Genomic DNA, 15,566 nt, shown 5'->3' with positions numbered 1-15,566 from the left:
AGATGCGTCATTCAGCTCGGTGTTTGACTTTCAGCTTTGTCGTCTGCCTAGATGCAGCTCCCTTTTAGTGTTCAATCCATCTCGAAAAGATGAGTTCACTACAACCTGGTCTTTGGAACATTTTGTGTCTCTAGAGCAGATCTGAATTAACGATTCGCAATGGCCCAAGTGCTTACTTATTTGCTCAGCTTCTTGTTCTTTTCGGAATTTGCCCGGGCCGGACATGGGCGCGGAAAGCCGCTTCCCCTTGGTGAGCAATAACAGCATTGAATAATACTTGGAGACAATCGATCCTAAATAGTGTCCAGAGACAACAAAGGCTTTCCACGCTGCCTCATTCTTTCCTGAATACCATTCCGAGAGGGTTACCATCAAGTATGCGCCTGTTTCAGTACCGCCAATGAACGAGAACGATGGCATGGCCCAATACTTCCAGCCCTCGACCGCACTGCCTTGCCGGGATTGCCTCATCACCTGGCTGCAGATGGGGCTAGAGCATGCCGATGGAAGCATCGCTGATGCCAACACAGGCATGTGGCTACACCATGGGGTAATGGTGAACAGGAACCAGTCTGACGCGGTCTGCGGGGACGGCGCATATGGCCAGAGATTCGCCGCCTCAGGGAATGAAAGGACGGCGCTTGACTTCTCTGCGGGCGGGCAAGTCCTCTTCCGAATCCACGAGATTGAGAACTGACTGACAAGTTTCAAGGACTGTCAAAGCCGGTTACTACATTGGGCGCTCGGACGAAGTCGCCCTTGCTGTCGACTTGATGAACATGCTTCATTCTGAACCACAGACGGACATTGTCTTCACAATAACCTACGAGTATATTGAAGGCCGCCACGCTCAAGCTTTCCATGCGCTCACGCCATGGTGGATGGACGTTGGAGGATGCAGAACCTCCGACGTACCTGCTTATCGAGATTCGGCATTCAACTATTCTAGTCCCATCCTGAAAGGGTCATTCCAAGGAACCATTACCTTCGTCGGAGGTCATTTGCATGATGGAGGCACGCATATTGATCTCCTCAGGAATGATAAGGTTGTATGCAGTGTCAACGCCGTGTACGACGAGTTCCAGTACCTGGACAAGGGCAAGGTGACGGAGCATGTATCCAGTATCGAAAGTTGCAAGATCCCTGCAGTAACCGCCCCTCATGATGAATGGTCAATCAATGCGTACTACGACACCCATTTGCACGAGCCGATGGAGATGATGGATGGCTCCCTTGAGCCAGTCATGGGTATTATGCTCGTATATGCTGCTTCTGGGCTGAGCCGGGATGGTGGAGCGAGAACGGAATATTTGAATATTGTTCTAGCAGTCGGGAGCTTGATCGCGGTGGTGTTCCTTGCTGGTGCCTGGTGCTTCCTTCAGGGCCGTTGTGGATCTGGCAAGAAGGCACCATCATTCACGACTGCACTGTCGAGCAGCGACCGTGTCTTGGAACAAGAAGCAAATGTGCCTTTGATGAAAACATGAAATATGCGGTCAAGATTTCAGGCAAAGTTGGCTCATGCTCCGGGACGAAGGAAAGTCCGGAAGGCAGTAGAGCCCCTATTGAACATGCGTGAGAAATTGGAAATACTGTTGTAACAATCATTAGGTAGCATTCACCAAAACCCATTGCCCCCTGGAACATGCCTAGGGCGGATCCCCTCTCTGGAGATACGGCAAGCCGGACCCGCGCCGTGGTGAGGAATCGTTGCACCTATCGGCTAGACTACGGTCCGCGGCGGAAGATAGTCCTTGCTACGACCAGGATCCACCAGATAATTAGTTCATGGCTCGCCCTGGTAAACATAAGGGATGTTCATTCGAATCTGCATTACAAATATTGCGTTCGACTGTTGACTGCCTTCCGGGTTCCCGGACTACGTGGCGAGAATGGCGATTCCTATGAGTGGGACTGCCTTGGTGACTGGTGCAGGTAACGTTCTGTCTCCTTCATTGCTAGACTAGCGCTCATTGCGCCCGAATGGGACTATAGCTTCGGGGATCGGTCGTGAAGTGGTATTGACACTTGCAAGAGGTGGGATTGATGCACTGGCCCTAGCAGATGTGAACGAATCTGGACTCTCAGTCACAGAGCAACTAGCTCTGCAAATTGCACCAAAAGCTCGAATGCAAAAGTTCACGGTCGACATTGGGAGGAAAGAACAAGTGGACGAAATGCTTGCATGGACTGTAAGTAATTTTGGACGGCTGAACTATGGTATGTGAAAGTGCTCGTGATGCTCTAAAGCATTCATATGAACCACTACTTACTGCGGGCAAAGCTATCAATGCTGCTTCGGTATGTATTTCCCGCGGCGAAGCAATCTCTCTAAATCGAGTCATCCCACAGCTCCCTCCTCCTGCTCCATACTCGATTGCAGACCTTCCGATTGAAGAGTATGATCGAATCTGCAATGTCAACGCCCGTGGTACGCTGCTGTGCATGCAAGCCGAGATAAAGGCAATGCTTAAGCAAGAACCAATTCAAACCCTGACATATAAGACTGCACACCCCCCCGAACGAGGAACCATAGTCAACTTGGCATCGCTCGCGGGAATTGGCGGTATCAGCCAGATGGGCCCGTACGTCGCTTCAAAGCACGTCGTGGTTGGACTTACTCGGACTGCGGCCTTGGAATATGCGAGGAAGGGTATCCGGGTGAACGCCATTTGTCCGGCCCAGATCGCGACGCCAATGATTACGGCAACGCTGCAGGGACGAGGCATTGATACAAACGAGAAAGAGTCGGCCGCTTATCACGCCAATGTGGCAGCCAAGATTCCCACCGGCCGATATGGATATGCAGAGGAAGTAGCGGATGTCTGTGTGTTTCTAGCTAGCAGTCATTCCACCTTTATCAACGGAGTCACACTGAATGTGGATGGAGGTGTAATGGCCGCGACGAGTTTCTATGAGCCGGTGGACTAAAGTTGAGAAGAACTCGATCTGGAAGATCTTGAGCAAGCTATGTGTCCGGGTGGAAGTGCCTGTTACAAGCGAGAGGACGACCACGCTCTTGGGAAGGATTATGAGCCTTAGGGAGGCCTTGTGGTATTGATGTAATGCTGCTACATCGACTGTCCTCAGAATTCTTCAAGCGCTTTCAATTGTTACCAACCACCGTCGATGTTGAATATCTGATGGGTTTAACGTCAATAGGTTGCTTTGTTTCCACACTGGCACACACCGGGAGAAGACATACAGCACCTGTGCAATATGAACTATCGTTGCTCAACAGAAATGCTATCATCTTAGCCACTTCGGTGGGCTGGGCTGCTCGTCCTAGCGCGTTGGTGTTGGCCATAAAGCCGGGGCGAGACGAATCATCTGTGAAGCTATCGAGAAGAGGCGTGTCGACAACACCACTGCCTCCTGTGTGAGATGAAGGAGTGAAGCGTGCGGGCCGGACAGGGTTCTGGCCATATTAGACTCACGGTGAAATGGCGTTGATCCGCACATTATGCTTTCCTGTCTCTTTTGCCACGGACTTCGTGAGGGAGATGACTCCAGCTTTACTGACTGCATAGGCGGAGTTGTAAGGTGTGCCCTGCTGGCCGGCGACACTGGCCGTGTTCACAATCGAGCCGCCCGATGGAGAGAGACGTTGCAGCTCAGCACGCATGCAATTCTTGGTTCCTGTCAGATTAGTCGCTACTACCCTCTCCCACTCTTCATCTGACAGATCCTTGAGCCTTCCTTCTTCTGTGCCCAGTTTACGCCCTTTTCCAACCACTCCCGCAAGATTGACGGCTCCTATTGACTATTGATCAGTCAAGGGGGACTCAAATATTGGGAGAACACTGAGAAGTACCGTTGAGAGGACCAAGAGCATCGACGATGCTCTGAAAAGCCTTGTCAACGTCGCCTGAGGATCGCACGTCGCAGGCGCAAGCGAATGCTCTGTTCTCCCCGTGCTTCTGATTGATCGTCTCTGCAACAACTTGCGGTGATCGAATATCGAGCAGACCAACGCGAGCCCCAATATTTGCCAGGTACATCGCAGTTGCTCTTCCGATCCCGCTCCCGGCGCCGGTGACGGCGATAACCTGATTCTCGAGACTCATCGCCGCCGATGAAATTGTCTTCACGGAGCTCCGTTGACCCCGAAATGGTTTGTCGCCACCTGAGGGACGATCAGCACCCTTTTTATTGTCTGTCCATAATTGTTCGGCATGGAAGACCTGCTTATAGTCTGTGGAATTTTACCCTGGAGTCGAATTCTGTCCATCAACGGAGCGCACGGCCCGTCGGTCCGCGTTTGGACGATCTCGTTAAATCGAAATTCCCCCAAAGTTCATGAGCTGGCGGAACAGAAAACACCCACTTGCACCAATTCCACAATCTTTATTCACATACTGTGATGACAGATCAACCAACCCATTCTAGAGGGCCTCAACAGCCCACAAGAAGCAGACAAAAGCGACGCTTGCCATATACTAGTCGGGCATGGTGAGTTCCGTCGAGATCCTGAGGAGCACCAGAATTCCACTGATTGCTTTCTTACAGCGACCAGTGTCGACGCCGGAAGGTCAAGGTATATTAGCGAATACTGCACAGAGGAACATCCTGCTCATTATTCGGTGCATCTAGTGTTGTGGAAGTTCTCCTTGCTGGCGATGCGCAGCCCAAAACGAAGAATGCAACTACAGCTCCAGCCAGAACAACGACTGGCAGGTAGTAAACAGCCCAGCAAAGGGCGGAGCAGGTCGTGAGCGGACAAGACAGCGAACCAAACAAATCGAGACAGACTCAACGGCCCTAGCACGACTTCAGGTGCTGGAAACGGAGTATCTGCAGTTGAAAAATACGAGGCTCTCTGATAGCAGCAGTATTGTGGACGGGATCGTTGCTCCGGAGAAAGATGCACAGAGCAAGACGGCCTATCAATCGAGCCCTGTGCATCATCACTACGGAGATCACAATGAATACACCTTCACAGAGCGTTCTGGAGGTGCTCCTTTATACAACGGCCCAGGAACCCCAGTGAACCTGCAAAAATCTCATTGGGATAAGCGGGATGTAGAGACAACGGACACGTTCACGTTGAACAGTGATGGGAAGAAGGATATGACAATGCCGTCGAAACTCACCGCCCTGCACGAGGACCTGGCTCTACAATCCGTGATGTCAACTTCACCCACCATGGAATCGACTATTGGCGATACCTCGAAGAGCGTTGGGCCGATCGACGCCACTTTTGTACTGCCACTGCCACGCCCGCGGGAATTGCTCAGCCTACTACAAATATATTTCGTCGAACACAACCTTTTCTATCCATGTGTCGACCGAAAAAGCTTTGAAGCTAAGCTATTGAAAATGCTCATTGACAAGGGCTACGGGAGAGGCTCCCGAACCGTCAGTCTTTCCGCCACGGAGGCAAGCTTTGGCGCTCTGCTCTGCGTGATACTCGCCCTGGCCATATTCATAAATCCTCAAGAGCCTGTGTACAAAGACGATATGCCCTTACCAGCCCATATCACGTGCTCCTTCTGGCACCATCTGGCGTTATCTCTATCGGCACTTTCTCAAACTACCAGAATACATGGACTCGACATCCTCCGTTTCCATCTATTGGAGGCAATGTACCTGGTCAACAGCGAGAGGCTAGCCGAATCGTCTAGAACACTTGTAACAGCGGTCGATATGGCTATTCGCATGGGTCTCAACAGGCAAAAGACTTGGGAGGTCTCTAACAACCCGGACCACAACATGGAGCGGAAAACACTATGGTGGTCACTATACTATATGGACCGGAAAATAGCGGAAAAATGCAGCCGCCCTTATTTCATCCGCGACACGGAAGTCGATGTTCAAGAGTTTTCTTTCACCCAATCTTTAGACGACAAGCAGGGAGATCCAGCTATGAATCTGACGAGCCGCTCGTGGGAGTTGGCTTACCTACAGACTCTCGTCGATTGGGCACGTATTTGGGGCAAGATATGGGATACATTTTTCGCTGCTCGTGCACCGAGTTTGGGCAACGTCGACGAACTGGAAGCGATGGATGCTCGGATTGAAGGCGTGCGTCGTCGATTGTCTCCAGAGGTCCGGTGGGATCCTTCATTACTAGAACTCGCGGACCACTCTGCAGAACATGAACTCCAAATTCGGGCCCGATTGCTCGTTCTGATCGTAAGATCCCCTCTTCCATACAGCAGTTTCCTTGTCCTAATTTCCACAGCGATTTAACCTCTTGCGGTTGAACTTGCGCCACAATCCTCTGACAAAGCCGTGGCATGACCAGTACGCCCTCTCGTTCTGTGGCTCATTGGCCATCGAAACAGTCAATACACTGGTGTCGTATCTGAACAGGTTCCCCAATATCGGCCAATTGGGATTCTTCATCACGGTGGCCTTGGTGGAATGCGTTTGTCAACTCATCCCTTCCATCGTCATGGGTGTCTCTCAGCCTGACCGAGACGCTGCAATTGGCGCAGTAAAGGATGCTCAAAAGATCATTCACCTTGTCTCAATCCGTCACGCGGCCGCCATGCGGGCGGAAATGGCCCTGAGTCAAGTGTTTTCCATCATCAACGTATGGCTCAAGAACGATGACCCCCTCAATGGCCAGAGTTCCCAATTTGAACCAGGGTCAGGGACGATAACCCCCAAGCTGTTCGAATTTCTTTGTGACGGAGATATTTGGAACTTTGAGCCCGAGCAGTTTGCTGGGATCGAAGTGGATCCGTCCACTGGAGACTTTTCGTCGACCCTGAAAACGTTCCTACAGGACTCTTCGACGGAGCAGCTTGATCCAAGGACAGCTGTGGGATAATGATATGGTCTCTTTCTGCTATAGCATGTCGGAGCATGATGAAAGTCTTGTATGGGCCACCTTCTATCCTACACTGTTACTCTCATGTCGAAATAGTCAACATTCTTCACTGCGTATTACATGAACCTTCCACCCGTGCATTCTATGCAAGTACCTGTAATATAAGAAGACAAAGGGCTGACCAGAAAAAGCATAACACAGGCGGCCTCATCAGCAGTGCCGGGTCTCCCCAATGGTATATCGGAAGTGTCACGCCATCTTTTTGCGTTCAGAGGGATTCCAAGTTGAATCTTCTGTCCATCCACGACGAGGCTAGTCGACCCAGAAGGAGGTCTTGTGATCCGAGTGTCGACCCAGCCAAAGGCAATCGCGTTACAACGAACGTTATACCTTTGGGAGAGATTCAGTTCAGAGGCTAACCTGGACTCTATGGCAGGGCCACTTACCGTCCCCATTCCGATGCCACCGTTTTAGTCAACCCTACAATTCCCGCCTTGGCCGTGGCGTAGTTGATTTGCCCCATCGACCCATGAAGGCCCGATGTCGAGGAAACATTGACAATGGATTTGGCCATGTCGAGATTGGCAGGATCCATCCAGTGCGTGGAAAGTGCTCGGATCATTCGGAATGGCGTGTAGTTGTGTACCTTCATGATGATGTCGAACTTCTCGTCTGCCATCTTGTGGATTGCACCGTCGTGACAAAAGCCTATTGCGAAACGCAGTGTAAGTTAGCTCGCATGTCAGGTTACACATCTTCGGAGCCAAAATTGGTAGAAGTACCTGCGTTATTAATCAAACAATTGATCTTGCCCCATTTTTTCAAGATCGCTGCCACGAAGCTCCCTGGAAACAAAGGATCGAGGACATCGCCTGGATAACACTCGGCTTGCCCACCCTTTGCTAGGATTTCGTTGACAACTTCTTGTGCTTTATCCCTGTCCAGGTCGTTGATTCCAATTTTGGCACCCTTCGAGGCGAGGAGAAGGGCAGCTGACCGGCCGATACCTAGGGTAACAGTCAACTGGAGTCCAAATCAAGTCAGCCCCTAATTGCAGAGCCTCGAATTCCTCAAGGTCAGAACAAAGGGGTTCCCACCCTGGCCAGCGCCTGTGATGAGGACCACCTGGTCATCAATCCGACTGGGGTCCGCCAGATGACGTTCAATCTGGCTTAGCCGCTCGCTAGCCATGGGAGCAAGAAGATCAAGTTGATTGATGTGTGTTCAGTAATAGAAGAGAAAGAACACTTTCGAGCGTGGATGATAGACTCGTCGTGGCGAAGAAGAAGCTCAGACCTTGACACTTCAACAGGCCTGTTAGTGCAATGGTGATAAAATGAGCCTTCGGCTCTGACATCGGCAGTCCACAGAAAGTCACCATCGGCTCCAGTTTCAGTGGTCCCTCGCGATGTCGATGCCGAAGCAATGACCGCGGGCGTCGGAAACGGAATCTTTTGCTCAGGCGGGTTCCGGGCCACAAAGCAAAGAAGTTAACCTCAGCAGCGCGTACGTTTATTGGCAGCATATAACCACCTGAACATGCTCTCCTTGCTACACGCAGCTGGGAGGCACTAAGGCGAAAAAGATGGCTATTTCGAGTTCCCAAATTCCCTTCGCTGATCCTTCATGGCACTCCCGGCCAGATCATCCTTACTTTCGAGAAAGTCATCGCCGTCTGCAGCGGTTTATCCGTGAATATGTTGACCGTGAAGTGGCACCGAGCGTGGAAGAGTGGGAGAAACAAGGTTTTATTCCTGAAGAAGTTCGAGCATACCTCTCCAAAGTTGGTGAACCAAGCCTGACATGACCCCTGCAGGCGTTCAAGCGGCACGCATCTCTTGGTTTTCTGGCCGCTTCCGTGTTTCCCATCCCCAAAGAACTTGCTAGAGGCATAGAATTGCCCGCCGGTATTAGACTTGATGAGTGGGATGAGTTTCACGATGCCGTCGTGGGTGTCTCTACTCCGCTGCTTATTAATCTTGAGCCACCTGACCGGTACCTAGCTCGTCGATGAAATGGCCAGGTGTGGCTGTCTCGGGACTGTCTGGGGCATCAATGGCGGTGCCACAGTAGGTGGTCCTCCTCTTGATCGCTACGGAAGTGAAGAGCAGAAGGAAAGGTACTTGGCTCCTCTGCTGCGAGGACACCAGCGTCATGCGCTTTGCGTGACAGAGCCCCAGGGTATGGCGGAGCACATTTAACTGGACATCTTCATGAGCTCAGAGGCAGCTGACGTCGTGCAGCTGGCTCCGACGTTGGTGGACTCACCACGACAGCGACCAAATCAGGAAACGGCAAATCATGGGTGCTCAACGGAGAGAAGAAATGGGTCACGCAAGGCCTGTGGGCAACTCATGCTCTGGTCGCTGCGAGGTCTGGTCCTGCTGGCCCGAAGGGTCTATCGGTATTCATTGTTCCTTTGAATCTACCAGGTATCTCTACGAGGAAGCTCTTGAACTCTGGTGTCAGTTCGAGCGGTAAGTGCATGAATCATCTCCTGACCAATGCATTTGTCGACCGTGTGCTGAAAAGTCTTCTCCTTAGGCTCGGCGTATATCGAATTCGACGACGTTCTCGTTCCCGCGGAGAATTTGATGGGCAAGGAAGGACAAGGCTTTGAAATTATCATGTCAAGTGAGCATTCCACGCGTACAAGTATGTTCTGCTGCTGATATCTAGCTAGCTTTCACCCACGAACGCTTATGGGTGGGGATAACAGCTATTCGACTGGGCCGCATCGCCTACGAAGATGCCTACAGATATGCACTTAAGCGCGAGACCTTTGGCCGTCCCTTGTTTGAAAACCAGGTAATTCGTCAAAAGTTTGCACGTATATCAAGTATGCTAGAGTCAACGCAAGCATTTGCCGAGGAGTTGGTTTTCCGATCAGTGCGAATGACTCCCCTCGACTTCAGCCCATTCGCAGCAATGCTCAAAGTGCAGGCGGCGCACAATCTAGAAAGGATTTCTAGAGAGTGTCAGCAAGTCTTTGGGGGATTAGGTTATTCACGAGGAGGTCAAGGCGGACGGGTAGAGCAAATCAGCCGTGACGTGAGGGTTCTGGTTGTCAGTGGTGGCAGTGAAGAGATTCTGCTGGATATGATTGTCAAACAAAGCAGGAAACTCGCCAGGTTGTAGCGGTATAGGTGAACTAGTTAGGGCATTTCCCTGCACAATTGGGGTTCTAGTTCACCCAATCATGGAAATACCTTCCACACCTCTTCGATTGTACTCGGACCTGAGCTCAGAAAGCCGAAATCAGCACGACAAAACTCGCAGCCAACGGGTGTGACACGGACCGTCCAAAACTTCGCACCCTGCCGATTCGCGGTCCGATATACTTGCCTATGGGATTTTGCGTACTATGAAATCTACAAAAGCCTGGCATACCGAGACTCCTGGACCTTCGAGTAAAGTGTTCGCAGAGCAAAAATGGCTCAAGACCCACTCTCGTTGCCTTGGAATCCCGAAAGTACAACATTTCCTCTACGGAAAGACCTACCTAGCCACCCTGGCCATCCACCCGAGGCTGCGTGGGTATGGGGAAAGGATGACTTTGCTGGTCGTTTGAATCTTCTGACGCCAGCAAGGGTCAAGGCGGCAGCATCGGAGATCAGAACAGGAGAACTCGCCCGCGTCGACCTGCCCTTGAATGTGCCTCGTGAGCCCGCGTTCGCCCGAGCCAGCTTCCTCCACACCATCAAACAATGGCGACCAGGCGTCGCCTACGATGATGAAATAACATTTAATACTCAGTCAAGCACACAGTGGGATGGCTTCAGACATTTTGCCCACATCGCTTCGGGAACATTCTACAACAACACCAAGGACGAGGACATTATCCAGGGGCCGAACGCCACGGACCGATGCTCAATCCACTACTGGTCTGAGCACGGATTCAGCGGAAGAGGAGTGCTGTTGGACTATCGTGCCTATACCGACGCTCAAGGAATCCCAAGGCACGACAACACCGCTGCTTATGCCATATCCTACGATGATCTAGTGGCATGTGGCAAGTACCAAGGCTTGGATATTCGGCCTGAGGCCCAGGGAGGGGACATCAAGATTGGCGACGTTCTCTTCATTCGCGCAGGATGGACACAAGACTATAATGAGAGAAATGCAGCTGAAAACAAAGCTCTGAGCGCGAGGGCTCCCAACCAAAGGACATCGGCCGGGGTAAAACAAGAGCCTGCTATCCTCGATTGGCTTCATGACTGTTATTTTGCGGCTGTTGCAGGAGACGCGCCTGGCTTCCAGAGGTGGCCGAGCCCAGAGAGATATTTGCTGCACGAGTATATCATCGCTCTTTGGGGAATGCCGCTTGGAGAACTCTTGGATTTGGAGAAAATGAGTCGGCTAGCTCAGAAGAATCGTCGCTGGACCTTCTTCTTTTCCTCCTCGCCCCTGAATACCCCTGGTGGGGTTGCCAGTCCCGTCAACGGAACTGCTATCTTTTGAGCCCGTTCAATAGTTACTTGCAGGTCGATACAGAGGGAGACATCTCCAAGAAATAGCACAGGTAGATCCTGTGTATGAATCGAGTTCCGACTGGAAAACATCGGTGGTGTCGGTTCAGTAGAGGGAGCCCGAACCTTTTGAATGGTGGGTCTCCCGGTATGTGGGTCTTTACACTTGCTAGCCCCTTTCGGCCACCCGAACGCGCTGAGTAGCACCCGCTGTTGGACGGAAAGCCAGAGGTTCCGAGGTCACGGGCCGGAATCATCGACCTTCTGTCCTTTCACTGCGAGAGCCGTGCGCTCTGCAATCAGTGACTTGCCACATCAGTGTACTAGAAAAGTATCTAGGATGATCTCTGCAGTTCTGAAAGTAAGCAGAACAGTACGACTTAATTTCTTTGACACCGACAGAACAACCATGTCAGCCTTTGAAGATCGGCTCAAGTCTCTCTGTGAACCTGAGTCACCCGCTCGGGCATTCCCTGGCCTTGTCCTTCTCGCCAATGACAAGACCGGGAAACGAGTATATCAGCAGGCCGTTGGGAAAACATCGGTAGACGCATCCAAGGCCAGGCCCCTTACTCCGGATTCAATCTATTGGGTCGCCAGCTGCACCAAACTGATAGCTGCCATTTGCGCTCTCCAGGTTGTGGAGCAAGGCCTCATTTCACTGGACGATGACGTTGGTAAAGTCTGTCCTGAACTGGCACACCCTGATATCCTGCTCGGTTTCGGCGAGGATGACAAACCCATACTTCAAAAATCTACTCGGCCAATTCTTTTCCGGCATTTGTTGACTCACACATCCGGCTTGGCTAACCACTTCATCCACCCGGACATTGCAAGGTGGTGGGAGGTCAGTGGGAAGAACGTGGCCGACTACCATGGAAACATTCTTGAGCTGTACAACACGCCTCTCATCGCCGAACCTGGTACTCAATGGACCTACTCTCCCGGGCTCGACTGGGCGGGTGTGGTAGTTGCACGCTTAACAGAAGAACCAGGTCTGGGTGCATACGCAGAAAAGCATATCTGGCAACCTCTGGGCATCAAAGACGCCGCCTTCCGCCAGCGGGAATTGCGCCTGAGCCCAGCCGAACTAGCTGCGCGATGGGTGTGGATGACACAACGCGACCAGGGGAAACTCATGCCTGCTGAGCCCTTATACCCGTTGAACCCTAAAGACGAATGGGGAGGTGGAGCGCTTTATATTACTCCCGCGGAATACATCAAAGTCCTCACCTCTTTGCTCTGTAACGACGGAAAACTGCTCCAACCATCTACAATCGACAAATATGTGTTTGAGCCAGAACTGGTCGAGGGAAAGGTTGGCATGGATGCTCAAAAGAGCCTGTTGAAGGTGCTTGCGACGCATCGAGCGAGGCGAATGTTCTCCGGTGGCCTCCCGGCGCCTGATCCAGATCATCCTAACGGCAGTGGTGGTGCTATCGAGTATCAATATAGCCTCTTAGGTCTGCTCAACAAAAAGCAGGGGGAGAAGCAATGGACTCTGTCATGGAGCGGCCTGCCGAACTTATTTTGGTGGGTTAACCCTGGCGAAGAGATATGTGGTATGTACGCAAGTCAACTACTTCCCCCGGGCGATCCGCAAAGTCTCGACTTGGCGTCCTTATGGAGAACAACGATGGAGGAGAGGTTTGGAAAGGTTACTTTTGCTAGAACTCGAGCAGCTTCATGAGGAGAGCTCACGAACAATAGGTAATCAAACTCGCCATTCGGTTGCAGGCAAGACTTCAGAACTATAATATCCCACATGTATCGTGATCTAACGGCAGGTGCATCGTAGCTCGGATTTGACAGAGGAGCGGACGTAGGAGTTCTTAGACGTCACGGTGCTCGTTTCCAGTTCCAATAAACTTCGAGACTTCTTGCCTTCGTCGATACCATGCACAAGACAGGAGCCACCGTTCATGAGTCAGGGGCATGTTGGGAGTTCGGAATCTACGCTCCGACCGGGTCGGCCTGTGCGTCGATCCCCTGTTCCGCGGACCTGACAAGCCCAAGCAAAGACAAAACATCTGCCGAAGTCAACCACCTGCCTGGTATCTCTGCACGCGCATCGGATCAAGCACCTCCATGATGTCTGCCTAGGACATCTTCTCTCTGTCAAAAGGGTCGCAAAAATGGACGGTGCATTGCAACGACAGGCACCACGAGACATCCGCTTTGGTCCTCCAAATGTCCGTTTACCGTTCGCCGTGCTGGGTCGAGATCCCAAGACACATCACCATCTCACAGCTTATGCAACACAATATCGAGAATACAGCGCCCGAGAAAACCATCTTTGAGGAAGCAATTTCCGGGAAAACAGTCACTTATGGATCTTTTCACTATCAGATACGCACAACCGCTCAACTGCTCCGCAATGTGGTCGGACTCCAACCAGGGCAGATTGTGTCCATTCTCTCTTCAAGCCGGATCGATTGCATTTTAACAGCTCACGCGGTCTGGTGGGCAGGGGGAGTCGTCAGTCTGATCAACAACGCGTTGACTGTCGATGAAATTCGCCACGCCGTCGATATGGTCGAGCCAACTTTCATAGTCATCGATGAAACACTTTTTCAAAAGTTGCCAGAAGTTTTGAAAATTTCCACACATGACCAGAAACGGCCCTTGCAAGTTTACACCATTGGACCAAAAAGTACGGAGTGGCCCGAACTACCAATGGGCTCCAGCTCCGTGAGCACCATTGGTGAGCCTTCCCGGGAGGAGGGTCCTTGGAGCCTTGACGGACAGAGAAGTGACGAAATTTGTGCTGCTGTTCTTCTTTCAAGCGGCACCACGGGCTCTCCGAAGGCTGTGATGCTCTCGCATTACAATCTTGTCGCCATGTGCAATCAACTACGCTCGGACAATCCAGACAACTGGAGAGGTAGTCAAAGAGAGGTTTTTTTCCCTCCACTCTCCCATGTCTATGCACTATACGCGGTATTCACGACGTGCGTCTGGGTTGGAGCCTTCGTGTGCCTCATGCCACGTTTTGACTTGCGCCGGTATTGTCAGCTGATGCAAGACCGTAAGGCCACATTGGCAAGACTGGTTCCTCCTGTCGCAAAAATGTTGGCAGAGAACCCGGTGGTGAAGCAATACCGGTACCCATGTCTGGAATACTTCAGCTGCTCCGCTGCGCCGTTGCATGTGAGTCGAATTCCTCAGATTCGGCCAAGATGATTGAAATTTAGGATGGACTGATTGTGGTTTCTTTGATACCAGCCCGACCTCGCCACAAAGCTCAAGCAGGTGTTTCCCCGGGTGGCTCTGTGTCAAAGTATGTACCACTGTTGGAGATGGCTTCGGGCAAATTCATACTAAACCTAGCTGCAGCATATGGGTGCACAGAGCTATCTGGGCCCAGCATTCACAGTGGCGTGCGAGATGTAAAGCTCCCGCTGACAGCTGCCGGAACACCGATCGCCAATACGGAGATACGATTTCTGGATGAGGATGGTAAGGATGTCGGTGCCAGAGGTCCAGGAGAGATTACGTGTCGCGGGCCAAATGTCATGATGTATCCACAATCCCTTTGCCATTTGGAGAACCTCCAACTTGCTAACCTGAGAGACGTAGGGGATATAAACAGGCTGGAGGTGGCATTGTGAAAGACTATTTCGAAGACGGATGGTACAGGACAGGCGATCTGGGATACATCGACAATGATGGTTTCCTGTTTGTCTATGATCGAATCAAGGATGTTATCAAATACAAAGGGTATGTTTGCTTCGACACTCCGAGTAATATTCAGAGAACGCCTCTGCCAACCGTTCCAGGTTTCAAGTATCTCCCTCAGAGCTAGAGAGAATCCTCCTCCGCCATCCTCTTGTCGACGAGGCAGTGGTTATTGGTACCTGGCACGACGACGAGGCCACAGAAGTGCCTCGGGGTTTTGTCACATTGAAAAACAAGCTTGGCCTGGACCCCGCAGAAAAAGAGAGGTTTACGAAGTCTATCGCTGAATTCGTTGACTCCAAGGTCAGTTCGTACAAGAAGCTACGTGGAGGCGTCGTCATTCTTCGCGAACTGCCAAAGAACACTACCGGCAAAGTGCTGAGACGAGAGCTCAAGGCATGGAGTAGGCCGCGCGCGGAGATGGGAACACCAAGACTATAGAGAAAATCGCTCATAGACAATGTTTGCCGCATAAAAACAGCAATAAAGAAGAGGTACAGAGGAAAATTACCTATTACTGAACCTTTATCAGATACGATACCATGTTCCCTGTTCCATGATGACATTGCTATTTCTATCAACAAACAATACAGAGCACTAATCATCGCAATCTGTAGTCTCATAATATATTTAGATGTGTT

The 15,566-nt window shown here is 51.4% G+C and overlaps 10 protein-coding genes across 10 annotated transcripts; 8 read left to right on the top strand and 2 right to left on the bottom strand.

The window, feature by feature from the left end:
* Positions 1-159: 159 nt before the first annotated feature.
* Positions 160-697, top strand: Z520_11482 (uncharacterized protein; the record flags this gene model as incomplete). The annotated part of the gene is made up of 2 exons (XM_016781971.1): positions 160-250; positions 309-697. 2 exons carry the CDS (start codon positions 160-162, stop codon positions 695-697), a joined length of 480 nt encoding a protein of 159 aa, XP_016626942.1.
* An 82-nt stretch (positions 698-779) lies between these two features.
* On the top strand, positions 780-1,487 carry Z520_11481 (uncharacterized protein; the record flags this gene model as incomplete). The annotated part of the gene is made up of 1 exon (XM_016781970.1): positions 780-1,487. The coding sequence occupies one exon, from the start codon at positions 780-782 to the stop codon at positions 1,485-1,487; it is 708 nt and encodes a 235-aa protein (XP_016626941.1).
* A 417-nt stretch (positions 1,488-1,904) lies between these two features.
* Positions 1,905-2,931, top strand: Z520_11480 (uncharacterized protein; the record flags this gene model as incomplete). Its single annotated transcript, XM_016781969.1, has 3 exons — positions 1,905-1,935; positions 1,996-2,220; positions 2,285-2,931. 3 exons carry the CDS (start codon positions 1,905-1,907, stop codon positions 2,929-2,931), a joined length of 903 nt encoding a protein of 300 aa, XP_016626940.1.
* Positions 2,932-3,106: 175 nt separating this feature from the next.
* Z520_11479 (uncharacterized protein) lies at positions 3,107-4,067 on the bottom strand (the record flags this gene model as incomplete). The annotated part of the gene is made up of 3 exons (XM_016781968.1): positions 3,107-3,368; positions 3,438-3,756; positions 3,815-4,067. 3 exons carry the CDS (start codon positions 4,065-4,067, stop codon positions 3,107-3,109), a joined length of 834 nt encoding a protein of 277 aa, XP_016626939.1.
* A 382-nt stretch (positions 4,068-4,449) lies between these two features.
* Z520_11478 (uncharacterized protein) lies at positions 4,450-6,778 on the top strand (the record flags this gene model as incomplete). Its single annotated transcript, XM_016781967.1, has 3 exons — positions 4,450-4,537; positions 4,628-6,135; positions 6,185-6,778. 3 exons carry the CDS (start codon positions 4,450-4,452, stop codon positions 6,776-6,778), a joined length of 2,190 nt encoding a protein of 729 aa, XP_016626938.1.
* A 116-nt stretch (positions 6,779-6,894) lies between these two features.
* Z520_11477 (uncharacterized protein) lies at positions 6,895-7,969 on the bottom strand (the record flags this gene model as incomplete). The annotated part of the gene is made up of 4 exons (XM_016781966.1): positions 6,895-7,168; positions 7,225-7,486; positions 7,561-7,785; positions 7,876-7,969. The coding sequence occupies 4 exons, from the start codon at positions 7,967-7,969 to the stop codon at positions 6,895-6,897; spliced, it is 855 nt and encodes a 284-aa protein (XP_016626937.1).
* A 394-nt stretch (positions 7,970-8,363) lies between these two features.
* Z520_11476 (uncharacterized protein) lies at positions 8,364-9,916 on the top strand (the record flags this gene model as incomplete). The annotated part of the gene is made up of 6 exons (XM_016781965.1): positions 8,364-8,540; positions 8,595-8,726; positions 8,782-8,959; positions 9,022-9,255; positions 9,323-9,412; positions 9,462-9,916. 6 exons carry the CDS (start codon positions 8,364-8,366, stop codon positions 9,914-9,916), a joined length of 1,266 nt encoding a protein of 421 aa, XP_016626936.1.
* A 294-nt stretch (positions 9,917-10,210) lies between these two features.
* On the top strand, positions 10,211-11,239 carry Z520_11475 (uncharacterized protein; the record flags this gene model as incomplete). The annotated part of the gene is made up of 1 exon (XM_016781964.1): positions 10,211-11,239. The coding sequence occupies one exon, from the start codon at positions 10,211-10,213 to the stop codon at positions 11,237-11,239; it is 1,029 nt and encodes a 342-aa protein (XP_016626935.1).
* Positions 11,240-11,656: 417 nt separating this feature from the next.
* Z520_11474 (uncharacterized protein) lies at positions 11,657-12,937 on the top strand (the record flags this gene model as incomplete). Its single annotated transcript, XM_016781963.1, has 1 exon — positions 11,657-12,937. One exon carries the CDS (start codon positions 11,657-11,659, stop codon positions 12,935-12,937), a length of 1,281 nt encoding a protein of 426 aa, XP_016626934.1.
* Positions 12,938-13,437: 500 nt separating this feature from the next.
* Z520_11473 (uncharacterized protein) lies at positions 13,438-15,366 on the top strand (the record flags this gene model as incomplete). Its single annotated transcript, XM_016781962.1, has 4 exons — positions 13,438-14,397; positions 14,529-14,767; positions 14,827-14,967; positions 15,027-15,366. 4 exons carry the CDS (start codon positions 13,438-13,440, stop codon positions 15,364-15,366), a joined length of 1,680 nt encoding a protein of 559 aa, XP_016626933.1.
* Positions 15,367-15,566: the final 200 nt, after the last annotated feature.

Source organism: Fonsecaea multimorphosa, assembly GCF_000836435.1.
Source record: "Fonsecaea multimorphosa CBS 102226 unplaced genomic scaffold supercont1.39, whole genome shotgun sequence".
Classification (NCBI taxonomy): Eukaryota; Fungi; Ascomycota; class Eurotiomycetes; order Chaetothyriales; family Herpotrichiellaceae; genus Fonsecaea; species Fonsecaea multimorphosa.
The sequence above is the reverse complement of the archived record's forward strand: the minus strand, read 5'-3'. Positions and strand labels throughout refer to the sequence as shown.